The 13446-nt window shown below is 42.8% G+C and overlaps 1 protein-coding gene across 3 annotated transcripts in view; it reads right to left on the reverse strand.

The window, feature by feature from the left end:
* Nucleotides 1-13446, reverse strand: part of iqub (IQ motif and ubiquitin domain containing) — a 106444-nt gene that overhangs the window by 44504 nt on the left and 48494 nt on the right. For all 3 annotated transcript variants that reach the window (XM_041216146.1, XM_041216147.1, XM_041216145.1), the window contains 2 exons: nucleotides 12055-12174; nucleotides 7317-7412 (listed from right to left, as the gene is read on the reverse strand). In XM_041216146.1, coding sequence (XP_041072080.1) covers nucleotides 7317-7412; nucleotides 12055-12174 — 216 coding nt within the window. The remainder of the gene's footprint in view (nucleotides 1-7316; nucleotides 7413-12054; nucleotides 12175-13446) is intronic.

A 13446-nucleotide genomic window follows, 5' to 3' on the forward strand; every position in this document is an offset into this window, starting at 1 on the left:
TGCCCTGTACTGGTTAGGTTGTGCCCTGCAATACCCTCTTGCAAGGGTCTCAGCAGTTCCTCTCTCTCCATAACATAGCCCTCAAGAGGGGTGTGCACATTGAGGACGGTGAGGCCCTGAAAGGAGACAGCTCGTCAGGCTAGAGAGGAGGAGAAATTGGAGGCAGAGGGAGTAGAAACTGAACAGAGAGTCGCCTCTACTGCACGATGAGGCAACCTCCTCCTGCCACTCTCTGGGAAGAGGACTCCTTCCTCTCCTTCATGGCCTCCAGCATTAGTACCAGGTCAGCATCAATGAAGTAAACGTCTGCCCTGCCTCGGTGCCAGGTCTTTGGTTCCCCTATGACATCTCACTCCCCTGTGGTACAGTGGAAGGCTTTGGTACAAACCACAGATCTCTCCCTCGAGACAACCAGCAGCCTCAGTGATGACTGCCATGGGGAGTCTAAAATGAGGCCCAGACTTCATCTGACTTGCCTTCATTCCTGACCCCACTGGCTCTAATTGGACAGGAAACTCATCTCCATATCACTTAAGGGCTTGTCCTCATGAAAATCTGAACTTCAATTCCCCCCCCCACCACCCCACCAAGAGATGGGTTTGAAGATTTTCAGCAACGCAGCACCAAAATGTCCAGTTGTATTAAAACTTGAGGGAAAGGCCAAGGCTAAGATTCACTCTTCCTGAGCTGGTCTCCAGTTCCCCATTGGCCATATCCACCGGCTGCCGTGGTCATAGTGGGTCACTATGCCGAGTTTGTGGGGGCCGGAGCCCCCGTTTACCTGGCTGCCATCCTTGAGTTCCTGTCTGCCGTGATCCTCAAGCTGGCTGGCAGTGCAGCCCTGGACAACAAGGTGACCTGCATCATCCCCCACCACCTGCAGCTCACCATCCACAATAAGCTGCTGGGAAGGGTCACCATAGCCCAGGGTGGTGTCATGAAACATAGAAAATAGGAGGAGTAGACCATTCAGCCCTTCGAGCCTGCTCCACCATTCATTATGTTCATGGCCAATCATCCAACTCAATAGCCTGCTCCTGCTCTCTCCCCATATCCTTTGATCCCTTTCACCCAAGAGCCATATCTAACTCCTTCTTGAAAACATACAATATTTCATCCAAATCCAGGCTGTGCTGCTGCCCAAGAAAACCAGGCACCCCAGCAAGGTTTATGCCTGAAAGGGTGAGATCAGAAAAAGATCTGACACAGAAACAGCCAAACTCCTGCTTCCCATCTCTGTAGCAAAATGCCAACCCTAGGGTATCAGCATATTTTGAGCAATGGGAGATGGACGAGTCACACAGAGCAATGAAGAATTTATCCCCTACAAGGTGAAAATGAACATTGTTAGCTAAAGCCTAATGAAATCTCATGAATCCTTAGTCAGTCCCTCCGGAATGAGGATAACTCATTTCTACTTTGGTTTCATGGGGTCTGAAATGGCTGATAAGTCCAATGTGCAGTCTGCAGACTCTGCCACATGCAGGTAGTGCTTGAAGGGCTCGGTAGATGGTTTGTTTTGAGGTTTGTGCTCTCCCTCTGATGCCTCGACTTTGCATCTGTACATTCCCAATTAAGCCTCTTGATGTTTTAGGTGACTTCCTGAATAAGCTTTCTCCATTTTGCTCGGTCATAAGCCAGGGTCTCCTGTAAGTCAACAGGGATGTTTGACTTCTTCAAGGATGCTTTGAGGACCTCCCTAAAGCGTTTCTACTGTCCTCCTGGGAGTATCCTCCCATGACCAAGTTCCAAATAGAAAAGTGATCTAAGGAGTTTGGTGTCAGGCATATGAATGACATATCCCAGCCAGCAGAGCTGATTTTGAGTGCTTAATGCCTTGATCCTGGGCAGGTTAGTTTGAGAGAGGATGCTGCTGTTGGACTGCCTTTCTTGACACCAGATTTAGAGGATCATGCAAAGGTACTGCTGGTGGTTTGAGGTGTCTGTTGTAGGTTGTCCAAGTCTCTGAAGCATACAGAAGTCTGGAAAGCACTGCTGCCCAGTAAATCATGACCTTTATCTTGGGTTTAATGTCCTGGTCCTCAAATATTCTTTTCCTCAGTCAGCCAAAGGCACATGCAAGGCAATGATGAATTTTGCTGTATATGCCTACTTTCGTTGGGAAGAGGCTCCTAAGATATGGAAAGTGGTCCACATTTTCCTGGATCTTGCATAATCACATGGGCAATATTTGAGAGGAATATTTGATCATGTCTCAGAAACATGTTAAAACTCTTCAGGTATGATGAATTACTTTGTTTTGTACTGATGTAAGCAAATAGTTCAGCCATTTTGCTTACAGTAATGGCATTGAAGTGAATGATCAATTAATCTGGGGTTGTTTTTGGTGCTGCATGTTGGAGTGTGTTGTTGGCCTAGACGTTGAAAAAACTCGCAGTTTTTAAAAAAGATGCCATGGAATCTTTAAAGTCCACATGAACCAATCTAAGTTTTGGCAAAACAACATATGCTGGAACGGGAAGGAATAATTGAAAAAAGTAAACCCAAATCAATATTTTACCTGGTCGAGAAATCAAAGCTGTACAATCGCAACGGTGCTCAGTGCAAGCTCAAGCTTATAATAGTCACTTACAAATCTCAGTTTATAATTTTAGTATACTTGCATAAAAGCCAATCTCATGTAAAAGTTCATCCCATGATATGTGGCCTAAAAAAACGCATAATTTTCCACACACCTCGTGTAGGAGTCAACCCTCATTTTTCGGGAATCAAAGCCCAAAAATTTCAGAAGCAAAGGGTATGTGGGGTTGGGAAGAAAGAAGCCATTGCTTTAAGTGCTTGGGCTACAATTGAAAGGTAAGATTGACACCAACCAAATACTTCTCTACATAGGTAACAATAGCAAAAATAAATCCTAGCCGTTACAAAAGTTACAAAAAGCTAATTACAATGATGGGTTAGTAGATGAAATTATAAATGCTGGTTTATTTTCTTTTTTAAAAGAGTCAGAATATTATCTGGAACTTTTCATAGTGCGAGAGTAGAAGGTGGACTCACTGACATTTCACTCAAAGACTATAGCAAAGGAAGGAGATGTTTATAAAATGCAGTTGAAGTGCAGTTACAGACTAGGCATTTTGCAGCAGTACATGATTAAAAGTATTGAACAGAGATCGAGTTTGGAAAGTTTATTTAACAGACTTCAGCCCTCTCTTATAATGGGTTAAAAAGTATTTAAATTAATTTGACAATACCTCAGCTTCCTAGCCACCAGAGGTCACCTTCTCCATTCAATGTGACTTTTACTCGAGTATATACAGTATTGAGGTATCTCTTCAAGAGAATATGCAAATAGTGTACACTTCTTATCACTGCAGGAAGTGATATAAAGCACCATGTGACTAGCTGGTGTTTATGTGCCAAGTCCGAGAGTAAGATCTCAGAGTCATAGAGGTCTACAGCACAAAAAAAGGCCCTTCGGCCCATCGAGTCTGCGCCGGTCAAACAAGTACCTAACTATTCTAATCCCATTTTCCAGCACTAGGCCCATAGCCTTGTATGCCATGGCGTCACAAGTGCACTTTCAAATACTTCTTAAATGTTGTGAGAGTTTCTGCCTCTACTACCCTTTCACGCAGTGAGTTCCAGATTCTCACCAAACTCTGGGTGAAAGAATTCTTCCTCACATCCCCTCTAGACTTCCTGCCCTTTTCCTTAAATCTATGCCCCTGGTTATTGATCCCTCCACCAAGGGGAAAAGTTCCATCTACTGTCTTCCCTATCTATGCCCCTCATAATTTTATACACCTCAATCATGACCCCCCTCAATCTCCTCTGTTCCAGGGAAAACAACCCCAGTCTATCCAATCTCTCCTCTCAACTAAAACGTTCCGGCCCAGGCAACATCCTAATAAATCTCCTTTGCACTCTTTCTAGTGCAATCGCATCCTTCCTATAATGTGGATTCCAGAACTACACACAATACTCTAACTGTGGCCTAACCAGTGTTTTATACAGTTCTTGCATAACCTCCCTGCTCTTATATTCTATGCTTTGGCTAATAAAGGAAAGGATCCCATATACCTTCTTAACCATCTTATCTACCTGTTCCCGCTACTTAAGGGACCAGTGGACATGCACACCAAGGTCCCTCCGATCCTCAGTACTTCCCAGGGTCCTACCCTTCATTGTGTATTCCCATGCCTTATTTGTCCGGCCCAAGTGCATCACCTCACACTTAACCGGATTAAGTTCCATTTGCCACTGATCAGCCCATCTGACCAGCCCATCTATATCCGCCTGAAATCCAAGGCTATCCTCCTTACTATGTACCACCCCACCAATTTTCGTGTCATCCGCGAACTTACTGATTAATCCTCCAACATTCAAGTCTAAATCGTTTATATGCACCACAAACAGCAAGGCACCCAACACTGATCCCTGTGAAACCCCACTGGACACAGGCATCCAGTCACAAAAACACCCCTCAACCATCACCCTTCCTGCCACTCAGCCAATTCTGGATCCAATTTGCCAAACTGCCTTGGACCCCATGGGCTCTTACCTTTGTTATCGGTCTCCCATGCGAGACTTTATCAAAAGCCTTGCTGACGTCCAAGTAGACTATGTCAAATGCATTGCTCTCATCTACACACCTGGTCACATCTTCGAAAAATTCATTCAAATTGGTCAGACATGACCTCCCCCTAACAAAACCATGCTGACTGTCCTTGATTAATCCTGCCTCTCCAAGTGTAGATTAATTTGGTCCCTCAGAATTGCTTCCAATAGTTTCCCTGCCACTGAGGTTTAGACTGACTGGCCTGTAGTTCCCTGGTTTATCCCTTCCTCCCTTCTTGAATAACGGTACCACATTGGCTGTCCTCCAGTCCTCTGGCACCTCTCCTGTGGCCAGAGAGGTATTGAAAATTATTGCCAGTGTCCCTGCTATCTCCTCCTTTGCCTTACTCAACAGCCTGGGATACATTTCATCCGGGCCTGGAGATTTATCTACTTTTAAGCCTGTCAGACCCCTTAGAACCTCCTTCCTTTCTATGCTAATTTATTTAACTATATCAACGTCCTTCTGCCTGATTTCATACCCACGTCATCCTTCTTACTTGTGAACACCGACACAAAGTATTAATTTAGAACCCTACCTACGTCTTCCAGCGCCACACAAAAATTACCACTATGGTCCTTAATGGGCCCTAATCTTTCCCTAATTATCCTCTTACTCTTAATGTACTTGTAAAATAACTTTGGATTTTCCTTTATTTTACCTGCCAATGTTTTTTCATGTCCCCCTTTTGCTTTCCTAATTTCCTTTTTAAGTTCCCCCTACACATTCTATACTCCTCCAGGTCTACCGCTGTTTTGAGCCCTCGGTATCTGCCATAAGCCTCCTTTTTTCTCTTTATCCAATCCTGTATATTCCTTGACATCCAGAATTCCCTGAATTTGTTAGTCCCACCCTTTATCTTCACTGGAATATGTTGGCTCTGTACTCTCCCTATTTCCTTCCTGAATGAGTCCCACTGCTCTGACGCAGATTTACCTAAAAGTAGCTGCTCCCAGTCCACTCTGGCCAAACCATATCTGATCTTATTAAAATCAGCCTTCCCCCAATTTAGAACTCTAATTTCTGGCCCATCCTTGTCCTTTTCCATAACAACCTTGAATCTAACAGAGTTATGATCACTATCTGCAAAATGTTCCCCACTGATACCTCTACCACTTGCCCGGCTTCATTCCCTAAAATTAAATCCAGGACTTGCCCCTCTCATGTAGGATCTTCTACGTACAGGATTAAAAAGCTATCATGGATGCATTTTAAGAATTCCGCTCCCTCTAAATCTATCACACTATGACTAACCCAGTTAATTTTGGGGAAGTTGAAATCCCCTACTATTACTACCCTATTATTTTTACACTTCTCTGAAATTTGCCTACATATCTGCTCTTCTATTTCTCTCTGACTATTTGGGGGCCTATAATACACTCCCAGCAATGTGATTGCTTTATTTTTTTTTTAAGTTCTACCCATATGGCTTCATTTGAGGAGCCTTCTAAGATGTCATTACTCTTTTCTGCTGTAATTGATTCCTTGATCAATATTGCGATACCCCCTCCTCTTTTACCTCTTTCCCTGTCTCGCCTGAAGACCCTATATCCTGGAATATTGAGCTGCCAATCCTTCCCCTCTCTCAACCATGTCTCTGTGATGGCAATGACATCATACTTCCATGTGTTAATTTGTGCCCTCAACTCATCTACCTTATTCGTCAGACTCCTCGCATTAAAATAAATGCCATCCAACCTTGTGCCTTAATTGGCCTATAATTTCTATGCCTTCCAGACTCACTTGCTCTCTTTTCTAATTTTGGTTGTGCATCTCCCCTAGTTAACTTCCATTCAGCATCCCATCCCCCTGCCAAGTTAGTTTAAACCCTCCCCAACAGCACTAGCAAACCTCCCCACAAGGATGTTGGTCCCATTCCGGTTCAGGTGCAACCCGTCCACCTTGTACAGGTCCCACCACACCCAGAAACAGTCCCAATATCCCAGAAATCTAAAGCCCTCGCTCCTGCACCATCTCTCCAGCCACGCATTCATCTGGACTAACCTATTTCTAAACTCACTAGCTTATGGCACCGGAAGTAATCCAGAGAAATCCTGTTTTTTAATCTGCTTCCTAACTCCCTAAACTCTGATTGCAGTACCTCATCCCTCTTTCTACCTATGTCATTGGTACCAATATGTACCATGATCTCTGTCTGTTTGCCCTCCGCCTTTAGAATGCCCTGCCCATTCAGTTCCTTTACCCTGGCACTGGGGAGGCAACATACCATTCTGGAGTCATGTCTACGGCCGCAGAAACGCCTGTCTGTTCCCCTTACTATTGAGTCTCCTACCACTATTGCTCTTCCCCTCTTTTTCCTAGCCCACCGTGCAGCTGAGCCACTCACAGTGCCATGAGCGTGAATGCACTCACCAGAGGAACCATCACTCTCATCATTTTCCAGCACAGAAAAATGGTTCCCGAGTGAGATGCACCCTGGGGATTTCCTGACTACCTGTCTGACACCTTTCCTCTGACTGATGGTCACCCATTCCCTCTCTGTTTGCACTTTAGCAAGCTGTGGGCTGACCACATCTAAGATCTGTTTGTAGAGCTCCCCTATATCTTGTATATATTAGTTCTGTCTTCAAATAAAAGAACCTACTTTATTGTTCACTAGCCGTGTGTGTGTGTGTGTGTGTGTGTGTGTGAGATTGAGTTTGTGTGCAGAAAGCACGTAAGACAAAATATAGTCACTAAACAACTCTTGTCTCTAATTAGTATTATACTTTACCTTCTGGCTTCTCTTTTGAGATAACTGGTACAGGGCTTTCTGTTGTTGTATATTTAGTACAGTCCAAAATTATAATGTCTTCGTCCACTGTCATATCTATTTGTTTAGGGGAGGGTAATAGGAAAAAATGTTAGAGATAAATTGCTGTTTCACTATGGTTAATTTTTAAGCACCTGGATATAGCAAAGCAATGTGATGTGACATCACAGATAAATGGGCTAATACATAGAGACAATTTGTTCTCCACCCCCCCCCCCCCGCCATTTCGATATCCGCTGAGCTTTTAACCTCATGTGGGTTAGCCATAGTAGCCAATTTGAGACCAGATGTTTCTCTACAGGGAAGGAGGGAAAATCAACAACTGAACTACATTGTGACACTCCTGCACAACATTTAAGGGATGGTTTTACGACAAATACAGGTAGACATCTGACAAAAGAATGGTGCATGGCCAAAGTGGAATTACTAAAGCACAAGGGAAAACATAAATCAGCAAACGATCAAAAATTTCCACACAGATACATACTCTGATCAAACCTTCAAATTGAGCACTTCAAACAGTTTGAATAATGCAGAACTGGCATTTTTGAAAAGCTGCAAATTTGTGTATGCGTGTGTGGAGTGGGAGGAAACAATTTTATAACCTATGAGCCACCTTGAACAACGAATAAAAAAGCAATTTATTTGATAATTCCATTCTTGGGGACTTCCAACCATCTGAAAGCAAAGGAAACTTGGGGACAATTCGGCTACCTAGTACATTTACACAAAAACAGCATAATTGGTATCCAGTTCTAAAAGTAAGACACTTCCAAGAACTCAACAATAATTTGCATTTATGTAGCACCTTTAACGTAACAAAACTTCCCAAAGTGCTCTACAAAGTGCAGGAAAATTACGAGCAGAAAATATTTTAAAAAATGATCTGCCCAAAATACAATATATTACGAAGTTTTGCAACTAATTAAAAACAGTACCAATAAAATTGAACGATTCAATTATATTTTGCTCATATATGAACTGTCTGTAAATACAAACCCTTCAATTGGTCAACTTTACCTCGTTTTTGAAACTGTATTAAGATCTAGCAACTTGGGTCTCATTAGTTGTGGGGGAGCAGAGGAGACGTAGCGGCCGGGAAGTATTGCGCGTTTGAACTCAGTATTGTGGGTTTCTGAGAGATCCTCTTTAAATTTCTTGCATTCTTCCCGGCTCGCAACCAACCAGATTAAAATATTTAAATAAACACAAACAAAAACAGAAAATGCTGGAAAAACTCAGCAGGTCTAGCAGTATCTGTGGAGAGAGAAACAGAGTTAATGTTTCAAGTCCATATGACCCTTCTTCAGAGCTAAAGAGAAGGAGAAATGTGATTAAATTTACACTGTTTAAGGGGGGTGGAGTAGGTGAAGCTGGATAGAAGGCCAGCGATAGGTATATTTAAATAGTAGGCCAGTTTCTGGAGAGCAGGTTTGTTGCCTGCACCCAACCAACCTTTGATAAAACTTGAAGTGATGCATTGGAGGAGGGTTAGGTTCCGACTTCCCCTTTTGAATTTTAAACTATTCCCCTTGCCTGCTTATCGTGGAGGTTAAAATCTTCCCCCTGTTCTTACAAATCATTGTCTGCTGGTCCTACTTTTGCATGCACTGCTTTGATAACAAGCATCTGTGCTTCCAGTTGCTCTCTTAATTCTTTGCAAATAATAAAAGGTTAAATTACTGGGTGTTGTTCAGGGTAAAATAGTAGGTGGGAAACCAGCATGGTTTCAATAAAAACTCACAAAAGGAAGGCAAAGCCCGTAGCTGCCAGCGTAAATAATTTGAGTAACCTGGACAAACACAGTAAACCAAGGAAATCAGGAGTTAGTGACTTCATCCTAACAAGTGGGCTCAAAAATAAACATATTAAAAAGGGCAAGTAAAGACTATCAGGGTGTATCAATCCTGACCATCAAGACAACTTTATGCCTTCTAGCGCTACAATCCCTATTCATCTCAAGTAACCCAACTGCACTAAATTTAATCAGCATTTAAAAACTTTAATCATATCTGCTCTAAGCCTTTGTTTATTCCAAGTAAATAAGCCTAACCCTTGAGGCTGATCTGCATAAGTAAGAGCCCAAATGTTAGGTGTCATTCTGGAAATTCCTCTTTGCATCTTCTCCAAAGCTCCAATATGCATAGATGTCCTGTACACAAAAAGCAGGGCAAATCCAACCCAGCCAATTACCACCCCATCAGTCCACTCCCAATCATTAGTATATATGGATGAGGTTATCAATAGTGCTATCAAGTGGGACTGTTCAGCAATAACCTGCTCACTGATGCTCACTTTGGGTTCCGCCAGAGTCACTCAGTTCCTGACCTCATTACAGCCTTGGTTCAAACATGGACAAAAGAGCTGAACTCCAGAGCAGAGGTGAGACTGACTGCCCTTGACATCAAGGCAGCATTTAACTGAATATGTCATCAAGGAGTCCTATCAAACCAACCACATTATAGGAAGGGTGTGATTGCACTGGAGGGAATGCAGAGGAGGTTCACCAGGTTGTTGCCTGGGATGAAACATTTGAGTTATGAAGGGAGGTTGGATAGACTTGGGTTGTTTTTGGTGGAGCAGAGAAGACTGAGGGACAACCTGGTTGAGGTGTACAAGATTATGAGGGGCATGGATAGGGTGGATAGGGAGCAGCTGTTCCCCTTAGTTGAAGGTCAGTCACAAGGGGACATAAATTCAAGGTGAGGGGCAGGAGGTTTAAGGGGGACTGTGAGGAAAAACTTTTTTTACCCAGAGGGTGGTGACGGTCTGGAATGCGCTGCCTGGGAGGGTAGTGGAGGCGGGTTGCCTCACATCCTTTAAAAAGTACCTGGATGAGCAGTTGGCACGTCATAACATTCAAGGCTATGGGTGAAGTGCTGGTAAATGGGATTAGGTAGGTAGGTCAGGTGTTTCTCACGTATCAGTGCAGACTCAATGGGCCAAAGGGCCTCTTCTGCACTGTGTGATTCTGGGAAACTAGAGTCAATGGGAATCAGGGGGGAAACTCTCTACTGGTTGGAGTTAATTGGCACAAAGGAAGATGGTTGTGCTTGTTGGAGGTCAATCATCCCAGTTCCAGGACATCACTGCAGGAGTTCCTCAGGGTAGTGTCCTAGGCCCAACCATCTTCAGCTGTTTGATCAATGACCTTCCCTCCATCATAAAGATCAGAAGTGGAGATGTTCACTGATGATTGCACAATGTTCAGCACCATTCGCAGATACTGTAGCAGCCCATGTCCAAATGCAGCAAGACTTGGACAATATCCAGGCTTGGGCTGACAAGTGGCAAGTAACATTTGTGCTAAACAGGTGTCAGGCAATGTCCATCTCCAACAAGAGAGGATCTAACCATCGTCCCTTGACATTCAGTGGCATTACCATCGCTAAATCCCCCACTATCAACTGGGCGTTACCATTGACCAGAAACTGAACTGGACTAGCCATTTAAATACTGTGGCTACAAGAGCAGGTCAGAGGCTAGGAATCCTGCAGCAAGTAGCTCACCTTCTAACTCCCCAAAGCCTGTCCATCATCTACAAGGCACAAGTCAGGAGTATGCTGGAATACTCTTCACTTGCCTGGATGAGTGCAGCTCCAATAACATTCAAGAAGCTTGACACCATCCAGGACAAAGCAGCCCGCTTGATTGGCATCCCATCCACAAATATTCACTCGCTCCACCACAATGCACAGTAGCAGAAGTGTGTACCAACTACAAGGTGCATTGCAGAAACTCACCAAGGCTCCTTAGATGGCACTTTCCAAACCCATGACCACTACCATCTAGGCAGCAGACATATGGGAATGCCACCACCTGGAAGTTCTCCTTCAAGCCACTCACCATCCTGACATGGAAATATATCCCTGTTCCTTCACTGTTGCTGGGTCAAAATCCTGGAACTCCCTCCCTAACAGCACTGTGGGTGTACCTTTACTACATGGACTGCAGAGGTTCAAGAAGGCAGCTCACCACTACCTTCTCAAGAGCAATTAAGGATGGGCAATAAATGCTGGCCCAGTCAGCGATGCCCAAATTCCATGAATGAATTTTAAAAATTACCACTTGAGGGCTCAGCATATTTTAAGCAATCGGGGAAAAAGCCAGTTACACAGAACAAGTCTAGGAAGTTATCCTATCCAGAATGGAAATGAGAATTGTTCGCTGAACTCCTGAACAGCTCTCATGAATCCTCAGTGGCATTTCTACAAAACTATGGGCAGATGCTTAGGAACAGGAAGAAAAGTCTTATTTTGCCTGTTAAAACACATTTTAAAATACTTCCGATACAATTAATTACTTTGTCATGTACCGATGTAAGCAAACAGCTTTTTAGTGCACAGCAAAATCCCACAAATAGCCTGAAATGAATGACGAATTAACCTTTTTCTGGTTGCTGATGTACTTGAGGGAGGAATATTGACCAAGCCACTTAAAACTCATTCCTCCCAGAAAATGCTGTAAAGTCTTCATAACCCATCCGGCAAAATAATATGAAGGGAATTGGATAGAATAATTGACAAAAAAGGAAAGAAAAGTAATATATTTTATGTTTGGAAGAAAAGAAGAAGTTGAACAGTAATGACTCAATATACGGTGCTCATTGAAGACACAAGCTCACAATTCTTCGAAACCTTGGCTAATAATTTGAACTGTAGTAAATCCGAACATGCTACTAAGTAAAATTATACATTACCTTCTGGCTTCTCCTTTGATTGATCACAGAGAACCAGTAAAGGGCTGTCCAAACTTTTAGTGCCTTCTCCCACACCAGTTTTGCTACAGTCAATTATAATAAGTCCTTCTCTTGGCATGTCTTTATTCACATTCATTGGTTTAGAAGATTTCAATGGGAAAAGAAAGGGTGAAGTGAAAACGTTACTTAAAAATAAATGTTGTGAGATACATTGCTGTTTCAATACAGTAGATTTTTATATAACTGGATATCATTGCAAACTGATTTGATGTAGTAACGTCATAGATTAATGGGCTGATACATTGGCCTGCAAATCATTGATCCCACATTCCACATCCACTGAGGCTTTTAATCTCATATGGGCTGCATCAATTGTAGCCAAATTCAGACCAGGGGTAGGGAAGGAAAGAAAATCAGGAAGTGATCTAAATTATGCCATTCTTGCATACCACTCGGGGAAATAATTTTATGTCAATACAGGTTTATGGCAATGCATAACACCTGACAAGTGAATGGGGCATTACTTACTAAAACATGAGGAGAAACATAAATAAGCAAAGCATCAAGGAGTTTCACAATAGAAACATGCAGTGGTGTGGGGACACAGCTTAACGAGACTTACAAATAAAGCTCTACTGATAATTTAAATAAACTGTTTTGGTGATAAGTATACATTAAATGTTAATCATTCAGTAGTTAGAATTATGTGTAACTTTGATTTTCCAGTCTAACATATAAGGAAGATAGGAACAGGAATTGACCACCCCTTGAACTTGTCCCGCAATTCAATTAGATCAGGGCTGATCTGTAGCTGAACTCAACTTACTGGCATTTTCTCCATGTCATCTGATAGCTTTGTGTGAGAAAAATCCCTATCTCAGTAGGCACCACATTTTAAGGAAGATAGCTGCAGATCCCCTGTAACTTTTCTGTGGAAAAATTGCTTCCTGATTTCACTCCTAACAGCCTAGCTCTATTTTTATGATTACGCTCTCTTATTCTAGAATCCTGCACCAGGGGAAACTGTTTCACCGTACCTACCCTAATGAATCAATTTATCATTTTAAAACCTTGATTTTCAACCTTAACATTCTAAATTCAAGAGAATACAAAGCAAGTTTATGCAACTTGTCCTCCTATTTTAATATTTTAACCCCTACTAATAGATCTTTCCTGAATTTCAGTGCTCAAAAACTGAATGCAGTTCTCAAAATAGGGTTTGATAAAGTACAATTGGAGCATCACTTTCCTTCAGGGAGCAGAGAAGAACTGGACTTACTTGGGAGCACCTTTAATTGGCAGCTTCCAGGAGCTGACAGTGTTTGCGGGGGGGGAATCATAGTGACATCACAGGAAAATTGTAAGCTGATTGGTTGGTGGGAAACTGCTGTT

Source organism: Carcharodon carcharias, chromosome 21, assembly GCF_017639515.1.
Source record: "Carcharodon carcharias isolate sCarCar2 chromosome 21, sCarCar2.pri, whole genome shotgun sequence".
Lineage (NCBI taxonomy): Eukaryota > Metazoa > Chordata > Chondrichthyes > Lamniformes > Lamnidae > Carcharodon > Carcharodon carcharias.